General features: G+C 40.1%; 1 protein-coding gene across 2 annotated transcripts in view; it reads right to left on the reverse strand.

The window, feature by feature from the left end:
* LOC140738708 (transcriptional regulator QRICH1-like) overlaps positions 1 to 24,348 on the reverse strand; it is a 55,454-nt gene that overhangs the window by 25,487 nt on the left and 5,619 nt on the right. For both annotated transcript variants that reach the window (XM_073066382.1, XM_073066383.1), the window contains exon 2: positions 3,485 to 4,513. In XM_073066382.1, the coding sequence (XP_072922483.1) occupies positions 3,485 to 4,504 (1,020 nt within the window). In that variant the 5' untranslated portion in view covers positions 4,505 to 4,513. The remainder of the gene's footprint in view (positions 1 to 3,484; positions 4,514 to 24,348) is intronic.

Below are 24,348 nucleotides of genomic sequence, written 5' to 3' on the forward strand. Positions count from 1 at the left end.
GTATTCTATAGGGAAGACGGACAGAGACTCCTTACAGAAAGGAGCCAGGATTGAACTCCAAAAAGTCCTGAGCTATAATAGTGTCACATAAACTGCTACACTACCATTACGGTTGTACATACTGTTTATTAGCAATATCAATGGCCAGTTTTAATAAACAAATATTAAAGTCTCTGATGTTGTGTCATACAACCAACATTGTAAGAAATGCCACATTAACTTAGCCACCAAGTAGTTCCCTTTGTTGAAATGATCCCAATCTAGTTTGTAGTACAGAAAGCATTGCTTTTGTGACCAGAAACGCTGGGCCAGCATTTTTTTCAAAAAATTCCAAATTATTCATTTCCTAAGACCACAAGCCATCAAAATCCTTAACCTACAACTGCATGCAAGAGAAACAAATAAAGTAATATTTATACTATTTCTCGATTCATTTTCTCTTTCCTCTGCACTAGCATTCAATTTCATAACACATCTTCAATAAAGTTCTCTGGAATCAAAATGAAGAAAATAAAAAACACTTTATAATTGAGAAATAAATGGTTGCCCTGATGTCCAACAATTCTTCACCCATTTTCTCCTCTGGAAATTGGTGAAGTGCAACAAGGAGCAAGGTCACTTTGGTTCTCAAAGTAAAATCAGACTACCACTTTGAAAAGGAAGATGTACCTGGGTGCCACATGCACAAATCACTGAAGCTTGTGTCAACTGCATAAAAAAAATGATTAGCAGGTGTTAACAGTTATTTCAGGATGTCTAGCAACAATTGGGTGGCAGGGTGGAGACACGTCTCTACCAAAAGAGGTGTAAGGTGCTCCTTCCCTCCATTAGCCTGCAGATCACCTTTGGACAAGGTGTGGAACCTGCTTAGCCCCCCAATCAGGGTCTCGTGAAGCCATGGAAGCAGGTGGTGGATGGTCGTATGAGTAACTGGTGCATATCACAAGTCCTGGTTATGCAGCCACGGACTCCAGGTAAACAATCTGAGGAGTACTGATAAAGGTTGAGGTAACCAGTCTTGTAAAGACACTGCCCAGAAGACGACAATGGCAAACTACTTGTGTAGAAAAATTTGCCAAGAACAATCATGGTTAAGGAAACAGCACGATCGTCTACATTATATGATATGGCCCATAATGATGGTGATAATGCACTTAAGAGTAAAATATCTGAAATTATGTGAAACTAGCTGATAATAATGATGACTAGCAACAAAGAATTGGTGTTTCATTTGGTCAGACCTTTGCTGACTTACTGTATTCAGTTCCAAGCAACAAATCTCAGCAATATATATTGGTCTAGGAAAACAGCAAAAATTAATCAAAACTCCAAAATTTAAAGGGTTAACTAAAGATGAATTTAATAAATGTCTTGCATATTCACTAGAGGTTCAAAAGACTGAGGACTGACCTTACTTAAGAATTCACTAAATTATGAGACAAGTAACTATTCTCTATTGGAGGAAAATCCCAATGGGTCATCAAGAACTATGTAATTTTGGACTCTGATAAGGCAACAAGTTAACACAAAGGACAGCAGAAATCTGAAACTTGCTTCCAAAAATTGCTGCTAATGCCAAGTCAATATAATTTTTCTTTTACAAACAAGAGAAAATCTGCAGATGCTGGAAATCCAAGCAAAATGATAGAAAAACTTACAAGCCAGGCTGCATCTATGGAAAAAAGTACAGTCGACGCTTCAGGCTGATGTTTACAAATTTTTTTTAAGATGCTGATATAGAGGAATAAAGCAAAAGAGTTCTCTGATTCAACAAATAAAAACAATTACTGCTGACTGAACAACTAAGCCCATTTGTACAAGTTTATCATTATTTGCATCCCTTAGTGATGTGACATCCTAGGTTGCAATCATTTCAGTAACAGAAACCATCTCCAGTTCAAAAAAAGCACCAGTCTACCTCAACCAAAAAAATAGTCTGTTGTTTAATTTGGTTATTGTTCAAATAGAATTTGATTGGTTATTTTTAAAGAGTAGTTTTTAGCATTGAAATACAAACCAGCAATTGTGTTCAGGGCAAAAACTTTTAATCCAGTGATCTAACCTAGATTCTTCTTCGGGTTGCACCAAAGGAATCCAAACTATTCCTTATGCTTCCAACTCCTGTACTGCTCCACTACAGTTCTTAGAAAGCAAATCAAAAATTTATCCAGCAGACAAAATAAGTGGTAATTAGGGTGTGCACATTGTAGGAGCCATGCATTTGTTTTCTATCTGCATTGTATTCTGTGTTGCGTGTTTATTATGTGTATTATGGTAGTTCATCACGTTGAGTGGGGATATAGTAAAAGCAAAGGGGAATAAGTTACGTATTCATGCTTTGTTCTGGGCAGTGGAGCTGGGACTGACAAATGTCGTATCTTTCGTTAACCACTTTATTATGCTTAATTGCATTGCTTCAAGGTTGCTTGTTTTGCTAGCTGCTCATAAAGGATCAAATATAGTTCTTTGATTTTTTTTAGAACACACAGGGCACATCATACAAGGATAACAATCCATGGGGGTCACCACCAGCAGCATTGGTTTGTTAGAATCAGCCACTACACACTTCCTTAGAAATTTTTTTGCATTAGTATATACGTTATGACATTTGTTCAGGGTGGTGGAATGGATGCCAAGAAATTTAAGGCCTTTAGCAATCAAAACTTTAGCTGAAGGTAAAGTTGAGATGCGTTACAATTCTAATCTTCATTACTGTGCAAATGTCTGAGGAACATATTTATAGCTAAGGTGGCTAAGACTTTTGCACAGCATTGCATTTGTCAAAATGGAGCAGAGCGCCAATTTGTAAATCTGGTGGGAGCAAAGGATGATAGAAATGGTGAGGATGGAGTCCCGCAGAAGGGGTTGGGACAGGTGGCAGAGAGGAGTGTCGAGGGTGGGGTGTGGCACAGGTCAAGACACATCCAGCCCTGAGACACCAGGCATTTGACTCCAAACAATTGGTTTATTGACTGCTGGACATCTCTCTAGTGCTTCCGGCCCTCCCCTCTATTTTCTCCTTTTCCCAAACATTACTCCCCTCTCCTTGCCCCCTTCCCACTCTCAGTCCACAATAGAGACCCATACCAGAATCAAGTTTACCATCACTCACATCATGAAATTTGTTTGTTTTTTTTTTCACAGCAGCAGCACTACCGTGCAACACAAGATTACTACAGTATGTGCAAAAGTCTTGAGCACCCTAGCTATATGTGTGTCTTAAGACCTTTGTACAGTAGTATATAAATTGAGGTGGCCTTGCCCATTCTATGAATTTACAATAGATTCTTAATTTCAGATTATCAGTGGGCTCTTCGGCTGTGTCATCTAACAGGCAATAATGCAGATTTTTTTTTAAAGTGAACAGTATTGAAATAACTGAAAACAAAAAGCTTTTACAATGTTCCCTAAATCTATTGTGGAAATAACTCAGCAGAACTTTTGAACTTTGTTTAGTTCCCCAATTAACCAATTGTTTACATACCTGTACTTGTGGATCCCAGTATTTCAGAGATTGATAGGTTCTCCCACCAGCCTGCATCGTAACAGGAATAGGAAGACTTCCATTTGCACTCACAAATTGTGTTGAGAATGCAGTTGTCACGGACGGATGTATCATTTTGTCTTGCTGGCATTTCCCTGCATCCAGAGACTTGTCTTTGTCCTCTTCTATTTTGATTCCAGTCACATTCATTGGGATTTCATCAATTTGGACTAGGTTACAGTCATCATGAGGGATTGTGGTTTGGAGTACTGTTTGACCTTCAGAGCCAGGTGCAGGAGTTGTATATATAGTCCAGGATTCTGCATTGGTTAATGGGCCAGAAGTTGAGGTGGTAGCTGGAACAACACTATATAACTGACTGCTGTCCACAGTAAGCAGTTCCTGGCGAATAGGAACATAACCTTGCTGTTGTACCTGAGAAGGCAAAGTAAGCACAGTGGTCACTGTATTTTGCCCTGGAGGCTGACTCATGGTGTAGCTTTCTTCAACTGGTAAATCAACTTTCCTTTTTTTCACTGGTTGAGGAACACCTGAAGAGCTGGGTCTTCGTTCTTGTGCTAAGGAGCTGATGACCCTACCGCCAGATTGTGGCTCCTCAGAAGTAGTTTGCGAATGCAATTGAGCGTGCATCTGCTTTGCTTGCAGGGTCTGGTGATCTGTTTGAATTTCCAACTGGTGTGGTTGCTGAGCCTGTACTGAATGAGTCTGCATCTGCTGTTGTCCTATTGGCGATCCCTGGGCTGTGTGTTGTTGAACTGGAGAACTAATAGGTCTAGATAACTCGAGCAAAGATCCAGCAACATCAGCACTGTCCATGTATATGTAGTGTCCTCTTTGTTGGTACATTGTAACAGGAGTTTGAACAAATTGTTGAATTTCTTCAGATCCTTTCCCATTCACCGAATCCAAAAATTCTTTCATACGATGCTGTGGCATTGTCCGTGCTTTCATTCTTAAATATTCATCATAGGGAATTGAATTCTCCAATGAATGATTCATTTTGGGTTCCTACATAAAGAAAAAAAATAAGAAAAATGTCCTATCAAATACCTTAGCATAAAACACATACTTGTTCAAGTTAATTATCTGACTGTACATATATACAGTACAACCAAATGAAACAATGTTCCTCCGGAACACAGTGCACCCACAAAACATGTAACACACACGGCACATAACCAAAATACTACCATAAAAAGTTAGTAAAATATACATAAAAAGCACAGGTAAACAGAAAACAAGCTACAACAGGTTATACTGTGAACAACTTTAAAAAACATTAACATTCATCACTGCAAAAGCAAATTGACTTAAAATGTAAATACAACTAAAATGAACTCCTCCATAGACAGTCCTAAGCCTAGCTGCAAATGGAGGAGTGTTAGGTGTGGGCTAGCAACCCCATCCCGTAAAAAAAAAAGAGCTACAGAAACGCCAACCGAAGCTCCAAAGACCTCATCCCTGGGAAAGGAAGGATCTTCAAAAAAAAAGATACAACCAGGGACAATCTGAAAGACTGGCCCAGGACAGAGGACTCTGGCGAGTGGCCGTCAGCTGTCAGCAGGCTAAGAAGAAACACAGAAATGAAGCGACTGAAGGAAACTAAAATAAAGTTCACTCCTGTAAAGCAAAAAGACTTACAGAGTTATATACTCAAGAGAAAAGAAAGTCTGAATAAATCAGGCAGTCACCAAGAATGACCAATATGACAACTAAGATGGGAAGGAACAGTTCAAGTTTATTGTCATATAACTATACATGTGAACCATAAAACCAGACATATCTCAGACCAGGGTGTAAAGTACATATAACACAATAACTTAGGAAAGAAAGAAATTTACAAGTGAATTAAGCACAGACAAAATTATTATTGAAAAGGACACTTTTATGAAACTAAAAGGGTTAAAGATGCCAAATAGCTAAAGTAACACAAGTACAAATGGGCTGGACTGCAATTCCGAAAGGCAGTGATAGTGAAACTATTAAAACTATTAAACAGCGTGGCACAACTGAAGTCCTACCAACTAGAGATTCAATTTGAAAGCGTGGTAAAGTTAGAAGTGAGAGGAATTATAAAATTACTGTTTACTTCAATGTTTTAAATTAGAGGAGAATGAAGTTGGGTGATGAGGAATAGGCAGAAAAAACAAAGTTCTCTCAAATGGGATACATGAGAAGTTTGGGAACCTATTCCACAGGATTTTTAAGTCAGTATGGCCAAGAGTCCTCAAGGGACTGTATTAACAAATTCATTATATCAAATGTCACAAAAGTTTGAACAGTTGAAAGGAAAAAAATTGAAGTAGCTTTGCTCAAGGGTGCAGGGTGTCTTTAGGCCTGACTGAATCATGAGTAAGATTTCTCTTCTTTATTATATAGTTATACTTCTGACCCAACAATACAGAACATCACACAGGTAAAATAATGAGGCAGACAATTTACCCTGATACCACATTGGAACTTATCCAGGAATACCTACAAAAGTTCTTGTTTCCAAAAACTTGTCTATATTTACACCAGCTAATTCTCCACAGAACCTAACGAACAGAAGAATTTTCAAAATTTCCATTCTTCCCAACAAGGCTACACCACGTTTAACCACATTCAATGTGAGAAATCAACTGCTAGATGAAAGTTATGAAATTTAATAATTTGAGCTAATTTTCAATGTGTTTAATTAATTTTAGCATGCATCTGTTTATAGACAAAAATTCAGAAGCACTGTTGAGGTTTTCTACAGCACAGTACAAGCGATTTAACCCCTGAATTTTGGTGGGGGGGTGGGGGAGAGAAAAGGCAATGAGATAGCCTGGACAAAAAACAGCAGTTCTGTTCAGTGCAAAAGGTTATAAAGATCTCTTATTTTGGTCAAGACAAAGTAGCACCTCAGAACAGGCAGCTGGGAGTTCTGAAGACGAGTCTCAGCCCAAAACGTCATTTCTATAGATGCTGCCAGATATGCTGAGTTCCTCCAGCACTTTGTATGTGTTGCTGGACATCAGTTTGCCCAAGCTGACCTTAGTCTGGTGGGAAATTCAAATCCACAAAACTATTTGGGTCAGACATTCAACTGAAGCTCACATTCTCATATTAGCATTTCTACATCAAGAAGTGGTGCCACTGAGCACATGCAAGTCCACCGATTAGTGATTGGATATTTACCGTGTCAGTCCAAGGGAAGTAAAATAAAGACAGAAACCTAAATTTCCTGCATCACTTGAAAGGTGGCATTCAAAGTCTTCCCAAAACACATCATCCTTTAAACTGATTAGCAGTAACCCTTCCACCTTCGTGTCCCACCTTTGGTCAAGCCAAGAGAAGTTTCTCAAATATCTAAGCAGGGGTATAACTAACCCTATCAGCAAGCTAGAGCAGTGGGCAGCAGTGAAGAATCCCCTCAGCAGCCAGCAAAGGACCACAGCCAATGAAAGCTTAGTTTGAAACCTCCAATTAAAGGATTGAAAACAGCACCAACACCAACCCAAGGTACAAGATCAACTTGCATGAACAGCAGAGAACCCTAGACTCCAGGAGCTCAAGGAATTCACTCGTGACCAGCTCTAAGCATGACGGATAGTGTCTAGGACTTGCACAGTCAGAATCTGTTGTGTGGGGGTTTGGTTTTATTTGCCAGTCAAAAGCAGCTCCATCATGCCAATCACCGCTTGGTCCATTTGAAATGCATGATTAGGTATGCTGTATGAATGTATAACTTTCTAAAATGTACTCAGTATCTAGAATAAGTTTGTTGTCTAATAAGGAAACTTCATACAAGAGGTGACCTAGTTAAAATGTAAGAGGTCTTGACAGGGTGGGTGTGTACAGAATATTTCCTCTTGTGGTGAAAATCTACAAATATTAATAATCGATTCAGATGGAGCAAAATGCTTATTCGTAGAACATAAGTCTTTGAAACACTTCCTCTAAAGATGGTGGAAGCAGACTGAATATTCTAATGGAAGGGTAGGTAGATTCTTGACAAGCAGGCAAGAGTTGAAAGGCTACTGAGAGTCAAGTAGAATGTAGAGTTGACATTACAATCAGAGCAGCCATGACCTTATTAAATGGCAGAGCACGATCAAAGGGCTTAGTTTTAAAAATACCCACTTCTAATTTGTGTGCACATCAATATGCAACTTTGAAAGTTGAGGGAAAGAAAGTGAGAATTCTTTCCTGTTTAAAAGCATTTAAGGTTTGAAGACATTTTAGAAATACCCAATTCCAGTCCTATCACATCACCCTAGTGAACACTTCATTTTGGCTGTTGAGATTTTGTAAGTGTACTAAAACCAAGGTATCCTAGATCTCCTGATGGCTTACTTTCTGGAGAATTCTTACAGTTTCCCCACCATTTGTCTCAGGGTTAACTAAGGGCATTATTTCAAGGGCAAGCATTAGAAAAGATAAAGGACATGAAGAGTGGATACTATAGGAGTGCAGGGGAGATTTACAAGGATGTTGCCTGGATTGGAGAGCATGCCTTATGAGAATAGGTTGAGGGAACTTGGCCTTTTCTCCCTGGAGCAATGAAGAATGAGAAGCAACTTTATAGAAGTGTACAAAATGATGAGAGGCATTGATCGTGTGGATAGCTAGGGCTGAAATGGCCAACATGAGGGTGTATAGTTTTAAGGTGCTTGGAAGTAGGTACAAGGGGGATGTCAGAGGCGTAGAGGCGAATAAAATAGGGTCTTTTAAAAGACTTAGATAGGTACATGGAGCTTAGAAAAATGGAGGGCTACACAGTAGGGTAATTCTAGGCCCCTGCCCCCTCCTCTTCAGTCCTGACGAAGGGTCTCGGCCCGAAACGTTGACTGCTCGTTTCCCCAGATGCTGCCTGACCTCCTGAGTTCCTCCAGCTTGTTGTACGTGTTGATATGACCACAGAATCTGCAGAGTACTGTGTGTTTAATTCTAGGCAGTCTCTAGAGTAAGTTACATGGTCGGCACAACATTGTGGGCTGAAGGGCCTGTAATGTGCTGTAGATTTCTATGATTCTGTGAAGAGTCAGAGCTTAAGAGAGTCTTCAATAATTCAGATAATTGAAGCAATGTCAAGCTAAAGTCTCCAATTAGAAGGGAAAAAATGACAATAATAACTTCTGGGCTTATAAATGGCCATTTTAGACCAACCATTGACCACTAATGGCCATCTCCTTGTATCCTGTATCAATTATTATGCACATTCTTTAATCCCTAGGCAAAACCCTCATAAGATTACAATTATATCAAAATAAACTGTTGACCACAAGATATCAACAGCTAATTTTCTCAATCTATTTTAGCTAGCTAACTAAAAGCAGAGAATTCCTGTAAAAAGCATACAAGATAAAGTGGTAGCAGGGGTGCAACTGATACTAAGTTACCTACTTGATTCACAGTTTGCCCACAAGATATGAGCTAAAGATGCTCTACAAAATGATGAAGCATCACACTAACAAAGGCTCTGAGAACTACTCCAGGAGGATAGATAGCAAGTTACATTCAACGTTATTTTAGGTGAACATAGCTAAAGAAATTTGACACAATGCTATGTGATGGCAATCAAGTAAAATTTTTCTCTCAAAGACCAAACACAATTGTGTCTCAGATTAATGCTTTCAGTACCAGTCTTTGGCTACTAGACAAAGTGCAGGCAAAAACAACTGATCCAGGACAGAAGTTCCATAGCCATGGACAATTTTGATTACGTCCTTTTCCCTCTCCTGATGCAAACAGTGAGGCATTTCTTAGAAGTCTCAACTGATGACCAAAACTGCAAAATAAAAATCAGTAAAAAAAAAAATACCTAGCAGTTCACACTCATAGCATGTAAACAGACTGGTGCTAAAGAACCCAGCAGAGAAAAAGTACACCTTGGTTTAATTAGGCTCACAGTATCTCATCACAGCCATGTACTTACAACCTTAGCTATTAAGATCATCTCAGCATGTGAACAAGTTACCAGAGATAACAAGGAGTTGTCATTACAGAATCACGAAAGAGACTACAGATGTTGGAAATCTGGAGCAGCAAACAAAATGCTGAAGGAACTCTGGGCTCAAGTAACATCTAAGGAAGGAAATGGGCAGTCAACGTTTTGGGCCAAGTCTGGCTGAGTTTTTCAGTAGCTTGTGTGCGCTCCAGGAATAATCATTGAACTATCAATGCCTAAATCCATGAAGAATAAAACAGCTTCGCTACACAAAAGCGAGTGCTAAGTATGTCTCTGTACTCATTGCATCTGAAAAGTGGTTTGCACAAATGTTTGGAGCAACATGTGGTTACTTTATGTTTCCTTGCTGACTCTTATGAAACAATAGTTTAAGTCAGCAGCGTGGTCTGAAGACTAGTGGCACTGATTGTCACTTTACGGCAGCATTCAATATTCCTCACATTTCTTCTTTGCCCCACTCCTATATTACCTTTAGTTCCTGTAATATCTCAGCTACGGTACTGTGCGAAAGTCTTAGGCACATATATAGCTAGGAGGAACTCAGCAGGTTGGGCAGCATCCGTTGAAACGAGCAGTCAACGTTTCGGGCCGAGACCCTTCGTCAGGACTGAAGGAGGGGGCAGGGGCCCTATAAAGAAGGTGAGGGGAGGCGGGGGAGAAGTGCCAGGTGAAAAACCAGAGGAAAGATCAAGCGGTGGGGGAGCGGATAGGCAGGAATGTTCACCTTTCCTGCCTATCCCCTCCCTGCTTCCCCTCCCCCTCCCCTTGATCTTTCCTCTGATTGGTTTTTCACCTGGTACTTCCCCAGCCCCCCCACACCTTCTTTATAGGGCCCCTGCCCCCTCCTTCTTCAGTCCTGACGAAGGGTCTCGGCCCAAAACATTGACTGCTCATTTCAACGGATGCTGCCCAACCTGCTGAGTTCCTCCAGCTTGTCTGAAGGTGTTGATTTGACCACAGCATCTGCAGTGTACTTTGTGTTTACTATATATAGCTAGGGTTGCACAGTACTGTATTTGTCAATGTGGTGTGGAGAGCAAGTTTGTAAATCTGGTGGGAGCAAAGGATATTGGGAATATGGAGGGTGGAGTGCTGCGGGAGGAGTGTGGGACGGATAGCAGAGAAGTGTCCGGTCAGCGGAGTAGGCATGGGTGCAGCCACAACCAGTGCTGAAACACCAAGCAAGGTGATTTGATTCCAAACCATTGGTTTATTGATCATTACAGAATCTCTCTGGTGCTTCCCACTTCCTCCCCTCTCCATTCTTTTCCCAACTATAATACCCCTCTCGCTGCCCCCTTTCCACTCTCAGTCCACAATAAAGACCCATATCAGAATCAGGTTTATCATCACTCACATCATTAAATTTGTGTTTTTTCGCAGCAGCACTACAGTGGAATACATAAAATTACCACAGTACTGCGTAAAAGTCTTAGGCACCCTTGCTATATATACGCGCCTAAGACTTCTACACAGTACTGTTCAAGCAGAAGTAATTCTACTCTGATAAAAACCAATGAAGAAAGCATCATGGCTGAAAGTGGAAATATATACCGTATACTTCCCTCCTCTGAAAAACAATGTAGAATTCTGGTATATATTTTTTTTAAACGGAGAAAATTATTTCCGGTAACTTCAAAATTGTTTCAGACAAATTTATGAACATTCTAAGCTTACAATCTTGTTATTTTTAAAGCAGTGCATGCTACATATCCATCTTTCAAGAGGACTGACCAAAGAATCAGAAGTGGGGAGAGTGAGCAATTTCAAGTTTCTGGGTGTCAAGATCTAAGGATCTAACCTGATCCCAAGATGTCAATGTAGCCATAAATATGGCTAGACAGCAGCTGTATTTCATTTGGGGTTTGAGGAGATTTGGATCATTACCCAAAACACTCGAAAACTTCTACAGATGTGCCATGGAGAGCATTCTGACAGGCTGCACTGTCTGGAATGGGAGACTACTGCACAGGATCAAGGCACTACCCCTTGAAGATGTCATAAAATCTATGGAAGTGGTGTCCATTATTAAGGACCCCATCATCCAGGCCCTCTTAACATTGTGACCATCAGCAAGGAGGTACAGAAACCTGAAGGCACAACTCAGCGATTCAGGAATAGTTTCTTCCCCTGCTATCAGATTTTTAAAAAGGGACACTGAACTCAAACACTACCTCACTTTGTTATTATTTCTGTGTTTGCACTATTTTTAATTCAACTATTTAATATACAAACACGAGGAAATCTGCAGATGCTGGAAATTCAAGCAACACACACAAAATGCTGGTGGAACGCAGCAGGCTAGGCAGCATCCATAGGGAGAAGCGATGTTGACGTTTCGGGCTGAGACCCTTCATCAGGACTAACTGAAAGGAAAGATAGTAAGAGATTTGAAAGTAGGAAGGGGAGGGGAAAATGCGAAATGATAGGAGAAGACCTGAGGGGGTGGGGTGAAGCTGGGAGCCAGAAAGGTGACTGGCAAAAGGGATACAGAGCTAGAGAAGGGAAAGGATCATGGAACAGGAGACCTAGGGAGAAAGGAAGGAGGAGGGGAGCACCAGAGGGAGATGGAGAACGGGCAGAGAGAAAAAAAAGGAGGGGGAGAAAAGCTAAATATATCAGGGATAGGGTAAGAAGGGAGAATTTTCACAAGAATAAATTTTGAGGTTTAAATGTGGAAATTTATGAAAAGAATTTGCATTCACCCATTATAGGAAATTTTCATTACAGGCTTTTCTTTACAACTTCTCTATTCAGTTGATATATGAATCGTTAAATTCTATGACAGAGGGTTTCTCGATTTTAGTACTGCATTGTCTATCAGTAGTTTAAACTTTGAATTATTCTTTAAGTTTTGTAATTTTAAAATTTATATTTCCAAGACTATTTAACGTTCTACCCTTTTTACAATTGCCTCTTGGTTTACTTTGAAAGCTGAATAATCTTAAATTTCACCATAATTTTCAAGCTTACTTCCGGAGATAAAGCTGCTGAATCTTGTCTGAATTGCTCTTTTTTTTCTTTCAGTTAGTCCTGATGAAGGGTCTCAGCCTGAAACGTCAACAGTGCTTCTTCCTATAGATGCTGCCTGGCCTGCTGCATTCCACCAGCATTTTGTGTGTGTTATTTAATATACATATATAATTACTATATATTATTTTCTTATTTTTTCTGTATTATTATGTATTGGATTTTACTGCTGCCGCTAAGTTAATAAACTTCACGACATATGTTGGTGATATTAAACCTGATTCTGAACTAAAAATCCCCTTTGCATTCCTGAAGGTACCAATTTCTGAACCAAGAACATATTAATGCTCCAAATCGTTCTTTCCATTGAATAAGTAGCACAATCATATTCAATGAAGAGTTGCTGCTCTTCCCAAATGGACATAAAATAACTCTTGGGACTATTCCAACTAATTTCAATCCCAGTTTATCGGGGAGTACAAGTGGTCCCCGTTTTCTGAATGTTCACTTTACAACACCTTGCTATTACGAAAGACCTAGTTACCTGTTTTTGCTTTTACGAAAAAAGGCAGCACGCGCCCCAAGCAGCCAAGCTCCTTCCCCTGGAACTACATTCGGCATCAAGCCGCCATAGTTTAAACACGTGTCTGTGAGCATCTGTGCTTTATCTCGATTTATTTTGTGCATCCGTTAGCAAGATATGTCCTAAGGTATCGGAAAAGCCTAAGAGAGCTCGTAAGAGTGTTACACTTAGCATAAAACTGGACATAATTAAGCGTTTTGATCCTGGTCAACGAAGTAAGGACATTGTCCGCACATTGAACTTGCCTGCGTCCACCATTCATAATATTTACACGCAGAGAGAAAGAATCGTGAAAGCTGTCAATGTTACTATTGGTTCTGCTTGTAGCAAAGTGGTTCCTTTTAGTCTGCTGGGAACTTTTCGGCAGCTTTATAGTTTAATGTTTACTGGAGAGTGCGCTTCAGCTGACACTGAAGCTGCCGAGAAGTGCCCAGCAGAACTGAAGAAAATAATTACAGAAGGTGGTTATTCGTATAAGCATGCATTTAACTGTGACGAAACTGCAATTTATTGGAAAAATTGCTGAGCACCCCAGTCTCCGACAACTCAGCCTAACACACCATCAGTGTGCTCACTGTCTTCCAGATTCCAGTAAGTGAAACTACACTGTACATACATTATTTCTACTTTATATAGGCTGTGTATTTTTATGTTATTTGGTATGACTTGGCAGCTTCATAGCTCAAATGTTACTGGAGAGTGCTTCCGTTACTCTAGTAGCACTACGTAGTGAGATTATACGCTATGCTAGACAGTGCCGTAATGATTGCAGAAAAGTATTTCTACTTTATATAAAGTGTGTATTTATCATATCATTCCTGCTTTTACTATACGTTACTGTTATTTTAGGTTTTATGTGTTATTTGGCATGATTTTGTAGGTTATTTTTTGGGTCTGGGAACACTCAAATTTTTCCCATATTAATAAATGGTAATTGCTTATTCACTTTACGACATTCCAGTTTATGAACTGTTTCATAGGAACGCTCTACCTTCAGATAGTGGGGAAAACCTGTATTCCTTGGTACTCTGCCAATACTTATCCCACAACTAATATCAGATTATCTGTTCAATAATAACAATGATAACTTAATATGCTTGGGAAGTGAACTGAGTGACCATTTTGTGCAGCACCTTTATATCAAAATAATCATGAACTGCACATGTAGTATACTAAAATCAATGTAGTGCAATTAAACCATTTTCATAGAATCAAGAGGTTATGTTCTTTATAAAACTCTGGTTAGGCCGCATCTAGAGTATTGCGTACAGACAGTTCTGATCACCCCATTTTAGGAAGGACAGAGACTTTGGCAAGCGTGCAAAAGAGGTTTACCAGGATGTAGGCTGATTTAGAGAGCATGTGCCATCATGAGAGGCTAGATTAACGTATGTTGTTTGCTCTGGAGAGGTGGAGGCTGGGGGGTGGGGCTGGAAATCTGACGGAGATTTACAGATTATAAGAGGCATAGATACTGATTATCTGTTTCCCAGGGTTGAAATGTCTAACACCAGAGGGTGTGCTTTGAAAGATTTGGGGGGGGGGGGGGGGGGGGGTTAGATGGTTTGGTACTACAGACCGAATGGCCTGTTCCTGTGCAGTCTCTTCTATGTTCTATATTTATGAATCTTAAAATCTCAGGAGATTGGGTATGGTAGTACAGCTGACTCACATCTCCAGTGTCCTAGGCTCAGCCCTGGCCTCCACCACTTTCCAAGTGAAGTCTGCATATTTGCCCTGTCACCACATGGATTTTTTTTAAGCTTCCCAGATTCGTCCCACTTCCCAAATTAGGTGGGCTTGGAGGAGAATTGGCCAGTGTAAACTGGCCCTAGTGTACAGCTGAGTGTGAGGAACTGGGGTAATTGATGACAATGTGGAAATAAAACAAGAGTTAATGTGAATGGTGCCTGATGACCAGCATAAACTCAGTGAACATACTGTTAATGATCATGACTAAAATGAATTACAAACCTATTAATTCTCTACATATTGTAAGCTTCAAATACATTCCAATGCAAATTTACTGAGGTATTGTTAGCTTTCCACTGCACATTTATTGAAACTAATCAAAACAGATACTGCTCTTGACATTGAAGTATATTAACAAGTATAATTTTGTGCTTTTAACTCAGTTTTTTTGTGATGGCTTTCAGTAAATGCATTGTTCTTCGTCATTATTAATGACAGACTGGCACAATGTTACATAACACAAACACCCTTTGAAAAATACAGTAATCTTCAAATAACATGTCCATTGCTGAAAAAATGCTGGTGTCAAGACATACGAAATGGAATTGCTTCTGTAAACACAAATGGTTCATTTACACAAAATTCTATGTTACATACCAGAACATTGGCATGAAACAAAAATCTTCATTGTAATTGTAAAGGTTTAATACAGGATTACAGATAATTCTCCTTTATATCACAATATAACCCTATGAATATAAAGATAAAATTCAAGACTGTCATCTGACTGTACATATATACAGTCCGCCCTCCTTTTCTGCAAGGGATTGGTTCCGGAGCCCCACGCGGATACCAAAAAAATGCGGATGCTCAAGTCCCTTATTCAACCTGTTCAATGCGGTGGACCTTAGGACCCAGTAGAAACCCAGACCTTATTTAACCTGTCTCAGTGCAGTGGATATTAGGACCCAGCAGTGGAGCTCTGAATCTGCAGTGCTCCTCTTCACAAAAATAATCACAATCACGATTGAAAATAAAGTGAAAATAATAAAGCAATCGGAAAGAGGTGAAACGCCATCAGTCATTGGAAAAGCGTTAGGTTACAGTCGGTCAACGATCGGAACAATTTTAAAGGATAAAGTGAGAAAGCCTCTGCCCTGATGAAAGCTACAATTATTACTAAGCAACGCAGTGGTTTAATTATTGGGTTTTGGGTTTTTGATCCTCCACATCAACCAGGCAAGGATGGAGAGCACGCTCAGGAGCGTTCTGTCACTGGATCAAACTCAGGTCCGGCAATGAAACATATGTTCTTAAGTGTTTTATATACATAGAAAGGTAAAATATATACTATATACTAAGACAAACATTTGACTGACGCTAAATAATACCGGATATACCTGTTCCGACTTACTTAGTAAGAGAACTTCTGATTTTTTTTCGATCCCAATCCACAGTGACCTATGCACATCCTCCCATATACTTTAAATCATCTCCAGATTACTTATAATACCTAATACAATGTAAATGTTATGTAAAATAGTTGTTACACTGCATTGTTTAGGGAATAATGACAAGGAAAAAAGTCTGTACATGCTCGAACAACAAATGCTGGAAGAACACTTCCGGGTTTTCTCAATTCACGGTTGGTTGAATTCGCGCATGCGGAACTCACAGATAAGGAGGGCCAACTGTATACATATACACTATATATATATAGTGTGTTTATATATATATATACACACACACACTATATGCATTGTGTGTGTGTGTGAATGTGTATATATATACACACACACACACACAGTAGATATACACACACAACCAAATGAACCAATGTTCCTCTGAATCACAGTTCACCAACATATTTCAAACTTCAAGACAATGACAGATATTCTATAAAAGCCAATGATCCAAAGAGCGCTACTCACAGAGCAGGGCTGAAGCAGAGTCAGACAGCTGACCCCTAGCCGCAGGGGGTAGGTCTAATCATTTCAATGATTAAATGGTACAGCATCTGCACTACGTACTTAATGCAAACTAGCATGCACTGTACAAAAATATTCAAAACATTAATTAAACCACATTCAAAAAATAACTAACTTAATATTAGAAACGGATGTTTTATTATAATTGTGGATTTTTAGGAAGGAAAGACCTCTTTAAAGACTAGCAATACCTCTGGATGGGATAAACTCATCTTTTAAGAATTGGCCGACATCATGCTGAATTACACATTCAAATTGCTGGAGGAACTCAGCAGGTCAGGCAGTACCTATATCTATGAAAACAAATAAATAAGTCCACCTTTTGGGCAAAGACTCTTCTTCAGGACTGGAAAGGAAGAGGGAAAGAATCGAAAGAATCCAGAATAAGGGGATGTGGTGGGGGAGGGGGAGGAGGTCAAGCTCAAAGGTGATAGGAGAAGCCAGGTGGGTGGGGAAGCAGAGGATGAAGTAGAGAGCTGGGAAGTGATAACTGGAAGAGCTGGAGGAGGAATCTGTTGGGAGAGTGAACCATGGGAGAAAGGGAAGGAGGGGTACCAGGGGAGGTGATAGACAGGCGAGGAGAAGAGTTAAGTGGGGGCAGAGTAAAAAATGGAAGAGGGAAGAAGGAGGGGGGAATTAGGGGGAGTTAGAGAAATCGATGTTCGTGCCATCAGACTGGAGGCTTCCCAGATGGAAATAAAGATAGGAATTAAAATGGCTGACCACCAGGAATTCTGCTTTTTTCCAGATAGAGCCAAGTCTCACCAATGTAGAGGAGGCCACATCAGGAGCACCAGATACAATAGACAACCCCAACAAATTTGCGGGTGAATTGTTGCCTCACCTGAAAGGACTGTTTGGGGACTGAATGGTGGTGAGGAAGGACATGCATGATAGGAGTAGCACTCCTTCCACTTGCAAGGATAAGTGCCAGAGGAAGATTATTGAAGAGGAACGAATGGACAAGGGAATCATGGAGAGAACGATAGCTGCAGAAAGCACTGTCAGGCAAAGATATGTTTAGTGGTAGGATCTTATTGAAGGTGGCAGAAGTTGCAAAGAATGATGTGCTGGATGCAGAGGCTCATGGGGAGGTAGGTGAGGACAAGATGTACTCTATCCCTGTCAAGACAGTGGGAAGGTGGGTTGAGGGCAGATTTCCAGGAAATGGAGGTCATGGGGGTGAGAGCAGCATCAATGGTGGAGGAAGGGAAAACACATTTTTTGAAGAACATCTCTGATGCTGAGTTAATGACTACCAACGTAGTGCACTAACAACTACTGCAGCCTGATGAACACACTCAGCCCCTACAAAGCAATTGCTGACATTGAGACTCCTCCAAATCATTCCAGCATCTGCTATCCTTAATCTCACTAATATGTTTAACGTAATTAACATTACTCCCTCCCACAATCCATACTGCTGGCCATTCATCATTCTAAACCTTATTCACAGAGTTTTCATTACTCTTCTCACCATCTTTACTCATCTCTCAATCACATCCACGTGCTACACCAATAACGTCTGCAAGAAATGATGGTCACATGCATCATTGAGCACTACATTTTAACACTCTCATAGACAACTGAAACACAAACATGTATCAACTAATGAGGCTAGAAAGAGAAAGGATAGGATGATGCCTAGATAAAATACTGGTGTAGGAGGGACGACTATACGTATTTGGATCATTGGGGTTGCTTCTTAGGTAGGTGGCAACATCAAGATATTCTTCAAGAGGGTATACCTCAAGAAGGCATTCATCATTAAGACAAGGAAGTCTGTAAATGCTGGAAATTTAAAGCAACAATTACAAAATGCTGGAGGAACACAGCAGGTCATGCATTCTATGGAGATGAATAAATAGTCGATGTTTTGGGCTGGGACCCATCTTCAGGACTGGAAAGGAAGGGGGAAAGATGCCAGAATAAAAAAGGAGGAGGGGAAGGAGGATAGCTAGAAGGTAATAGGTGAAGCCAGGTGAGTTGGAAAGATAAAGGACTGGAGAGGAAGGAATCTGAGAATCTGATCGAGGACAATCACCATTTGGAACATGGCCTCTTCTCATTACTAGCATCAAGAGGCAGTACAGGAATTTGAAGACTCACATTCAACAGTTCAGGAACAACTCCTTTTTAATTTATTAATTGAGATAGAGTGCGGAATGGGCTCCTCTGTCCCTTCGAGCTGTGCTGTCCAGCAATTTGCCCAATTTAACCCTAGCCTAACCATGGGACAATTTACAACAAGTAACCTACCAATGAATGCCTTTGGACTGTGGAAGGAAACCAGAGCATCCAGAGGATACCCAGGCAGTCCTTAGAAGCAGCAGTGCGAATTGAACCTGAATTGCTGAAACCATAAGCATTGTGTTAACTGCTATGCTACCCTCAATTATAAGACTTATGTACTGTCCATGAATACAACCTTATTATTTCTTCTATTGCACTATTTTTGTAATTTACAATTATTTTCTGCATTTGCTCGCACTGCTGCCACAAAACCACCAACCATATCATACAAGACAGGGTTAACAAACCTGAATGTGGACCAGTAATGAAAGGTCAGATTGCTTCTAAACTGGAGCGAGGAAATCACTATCATTGCAAAGGGGTTTTCTCAAACTACTTCAAAAGGATTTAAACTAATTTCCTTGGGGGGGCGGGGGGAAGAAGAGTGAGAAAGCATGCAGCACAGTAGGTGGAGAACCGTAGAGAATAAATCCAGTGGTACAGCAAACTAGAGAGCCTCGCTTGTAATTCAAATGAGAATAGAGCACTTGGAATGAATTACAATAATCAAAGAAATATGGTTAAGGGAAAAGAAGGATTGGCAGCTGAAGGTTTCAGGGTAGAGAAGTTTCAGATGCGACAGAGGAAAACAAAGGAGGAAGGGGAAACATAATAGTAGTAATTAAAGAGGATATGCTGGAGGTGTTATCCAGTGACAGAACTTAGAAACATAGAAAACATACAGCGCAATACAGACCCTTCAGCCCACAAAGCTGCGCCGAACATGTCTCTACCTATGAACTACCTAGTATACCCATAGCCCTATTTTTCTAAACTCCATGTACCTATCCAGGAGCCTCTTAAAAGACCCTATCGTATCCGCCTCCACCACCGCCAGCAGCCCATTCCACGCACTCACCACTCTCTGAGTAAAAAAAAATTACCCCTGACATCTCCTCTGTACCTACTTCCAAGCACCTTAAAACTATGCCCTCTCTTGTGCTAGCCATTTCAGCCCTGGGGAAAAATCTCTGACTATCCACATGATCAATGCCTCATCATCTTATACACCTCTATCAGGTTACCTCTCATCCTCCGTCGCTCCAAGGAAAAAAGGCCAAGTTCACTCAACCTATTCTCATAAGGCATGCTCCCCAATCCAGGCAACATCCTTGTAAATCTCCTCTGCACCCTTTCTATGGTTTCCACATCCTTCCTGTAGTGAGGCAACCAGAAATGAGCATAGTACTCCAAGTGGGGTCTGACCTGGGCCCTATATAGTTGCAACATTAGTTCTCAGCTCTTAAACTCAATCCCACAATTGCTGAAGGCCAATGCACCGTATATCTTCTTAACCAGAGTCAATCTGTATAGCAACTTTGAGTTTCCTATGGACTCAGACACCAAGATCACCTGATCCTCCACACTGCCAAGAGTCTTACCATTAATGCTTAATTCTGTCATCATATTTGACCTATCAAAATGAAGCACTTCACACTTATCTGGGTTGAACTCCATCTGCCACTTCTCAGCCCAGTTTTGCATCTTATTGATGTCTCACTGTAACCTCTGACAGCCCTCCACACTATCCATAATGCCCCCAAACTTTGTGTCATCAGCAAATTTACTAACCCATCCCTCAGCTTCCTCAACTATGTCATTTATATTTTTTTAAAAATCACAAAGAGTAATGGTCCCAGAACAGATCCCTGAGGCATACCACTGGTCACCAGCCTCCATATAGAATATGACCTGTCTACAACCACTCTTTGTCTGTGGGCAAGCCAGTTCTGGATCCACAAAGCAATGTCCCCCTGGATCCCACGCCTCCTTACTTTCTCTATAAGCCTTGCATGGGGTACCTTATCAAATGCCTTGCAAAAATCCATACACTACATCTAAGACTCTATATCAATGTGTTTAGTCACATCCTCAAAAAATTCAATCAGGCTTGTGAGAGACTAACTGCCTTTCACAAAGCCATGCTAACTATTCCTAATCATATTTTGCCTCTCCAAATGTTCATAAATCCTGCCTCTCAGGATCTTCTCCATCAACTTACCAACCACTGAAGTAAGACTCACTGATCTATAATTTCCTGGGCTATCTCTACTCCCTTTCTTGAATAAGGGAACATCCGCAACCCTCTAATCTTCCAGATCTTCTCCCATCCTCATTGATGATACAAAGATCATTGCCAAAGGCTCAGCAATCTCCTCCTTCACTTCCCACAGTAGCATGGGGTACATCCTGTCGGGTCCCGATGACTTATCCAACTTGATGCTTTCCAAAAGCTCCAGCACATCCTCTTCCTTAATATCTACATTCTCAAGCTTTTCAGTCTTCTGCAAGTCATCTCTACAATCACCAAGATCCTTTTCCATAGTGAATACTGAAGCAAAGTATTCATTAAGTACCTCCACTATTTCCTCTAGTTCCATACACAATTTTTCACTGTCGCACTTGATTGGTCCTATTCTTTCACATCTTCTCCTCTTGCTCTTCACATACTCATAGAATGCCTTGGGGTTTTCCTTAATCCTGTCCGCCAAGACCTTCTCATGGCCCCTTCTGGCTCTCCTAATTTCCTTTTTAAACTCCTTGCTGCTAGCCTTATAATCTTCTAGATTCCTATCATTACCTAGTTTTTTTTTTAACCTTTTGTAAGCTCTTCTTTTCTTGACTAGATTTACAACAGCCTTGTACACCATGGATCTTGTACCCTACCATCCTTTCCATGTCTCATTGGAACGTATACCTACTCAGAACCCCATGCAAATATCCCCTGAACATTTGCCACATTTCTTCCATACATTTCCCTGAGATCATCGGTTTCCAATTTATGCTTTCAAGTTCCTGCCTAACAACCTCATAATTCCCCTTACCCCAATTAAACGTTTCCCTAACTTGTCTGTTCCTATCCCTCTCCAATGCTATGGTAAAGTAGATAGAACTGTGATCACCATCTCCAAAATAATCTCCCACTGAGAAACCTGACACCTGACCAGGTTCACTTCCCAAATTAGAATAAAAGAGGGGCAATCACTTTGCTGGGGATACACTATAGATGTAGGAGCCATCTATCTATTTTCCGGCTGTCCGTATTATATTTTGTGTTGTGCTTTTATTATGGGTAATTTGTCACACGAGTTGGGACGTGGAGAAGAGAATGAGTAGAATCACACATACTCTCTTTATTAGATTTAATTTAGTTTGAGGGAGAGAGCCGGGGCTGATTTTTTTTGTTGACCACTTATTACGTTTATTTACAATCTTTGTTATATCACTAATTTTAGTTTTGTTAGTTTTTTTTTCATTGGTAGATCATGTGTCTTTGCTGGCTACGTAATAAAGGATCAAACATACTTCTTTCAACTTGGAACTCTTATTTGGAAGTACATTACAGTGTCAACTCCCTTACTTGGTCTCTCAGCAGTTTTGGTTTGTTTTCAAGTAGCCGCTATAATAGGCCTCCCATTAGTCATCAGGATTTAAATACAGATATGTAAGGAAATCGCAGCAAAAAGCAAGAGCAACAGAGTTATAGATGTGGAGGACTTTAACTTAGTGCAAGGGGTTTAGATGGAGTAGAACGTATTTACATCCAAGTTATTTCACCCAACATATATAGATGTACTTAAGACAGGATAATATATGACTTCATCTCAGGAGATGAAGTTGCGCAGATGGTGCAAGTGTAACTGAAGGAACACTGAGACACATGGCTATAATTCTGCAAGTTTCTAATTTTGGAAAGGAATAAAGTTGCATGTCAAGTTAATGTCATGAATGGAGGGGGGAGGTGGGAAACAGAGATGGTGGTGGTTGAGTTGATTTCAACAGCATAAACGTGGAGATGGTAAAAGTAGATGGTGATCGAATAAAACAGCTGACAAATGTGAACCTTCTAAAAGAATTCAGAGCCAGTATTTTTCCAGCTGGAGTGAAAGGCAAAGATGGTGAAATTAGGGAATCCGAGATGACAAATGATACTGAAGGTCTGAAGAAGAGGGGAAAGATATAGCAGCATAAACGCAGACTGAGGGAGCTTCTTTAGAAATATAGTGTTTAGGAAAGAACTTACATTAGGAGAGGGAAAAGGGATCATGAAATATCTTTAGCAAGATTAAGATTTGCATGTGCAGTGGATTCCGGTTAATCAGGACTACTACATTTCAGCCCAATTAAACAACTGCCCCAATAAACTGGTTTTATTGAAATAGTTAAAGGAATTTCAATAAACTACAATTTAACAAAGTAACAAATTGTATACTTAAATAAAATACTGAACTAATCAGAATACCTCCAATACTACTACAGTACTATAAAACCATTAGTTCCTAATAGAGGAATTCATCCAGAGTACACTGCCGTGGTCTTTTGATTAACTGTAAATTAACAAAATCAGCGCAGACACCTAGTGTAGATAATAGACTGTCTTCATACAAGGCTTTTGACAATCACATCCTCCAAATCTTAATTATTATAATATTCAAGATTATTGACATCTTCAAATTATTCATAGTTCCTAACTTGTTTTCAATCCCAGCCATTTCTGACATCACCAAACTTGAATGCTTAAAACCGCAGTGAGTAAAACAGTTCCTGAATTCTCTCACTGCTTATTTCTCATCAGCTATCAGTGACAAAAATAATCACTGCTTTTTGAACGCAAGCACACACAACTGAATCAGGAACCTGGTGGTGTGGACTTCAGGCTTCTGCATCTCCTGCATGGCCTAATTGGTGGGGATCTTTGCCTTCTTGAGTCAGTGCCTCCTGTAGATATTACCAATGTGGGAAAGGCTGTATATTTAGACTTTAGAAAGGCACTTGACAAGGTTCCAGAAGGTTAAAGAACAATAGATCCATGGCAAACTGGTTAATTTGATCTAAAAGTGGCTGCGAGGATATATTTCCAACAGATCAACCTCTATTACCAATTACGCACCGTAAGTACTAGTATTTGTGACCTATATAATGCAGCACAGCAGCAGATTGGTTAGTGTAACACTTTACATCACCAGCAATTAGGGATTCAATTCCTGCCACTGCCATAAGTAGTGTCCATGTCCTCCCTGTAACCGTATGGGTTTCTTCCTCATTTTCCTCCCACATTCCAAAGACGTACGAGTTAGGGTCAGTAAATTACGGCATGCAATGTCGGTGCAGGAAGCATAGCAACACTTGTAAGCTGCCCCAGCACATCCTGTAATGGTTGGTCATTAATCCAAATGATGTTTTTTACTATGTATCAGTGTAATTTTTCTTTGCTCATTAGTTGTTGTCTATCTTGTTAGGTGATGTCTTTCACTGATTCCATTGTGCTTCTTGTATTTACTGTGTTTGCCCGCATGAACCTGAAACTCACGGATGTACATGTTGCCATATGTACTTTAATAATAAATTTACTTTGAACTTTCAACAAATAAAGCTGATCTGA

Source organism: Hemitrygon akajei, chromosome 14 (genome assembly GCF_048418815.1).
Source record: "Hemitrygon akajei chromosome 14, sHemAka1.3, whole genome shotgun sequence".
In the NCBI taxonomy this organism is placed as follows: Eukaryota; Metazoa; Chordata; class Chondrichthyes; order Myliobatiformes; family Dasyatidae; genus Hemitrygon; species Hemitrygon akajei.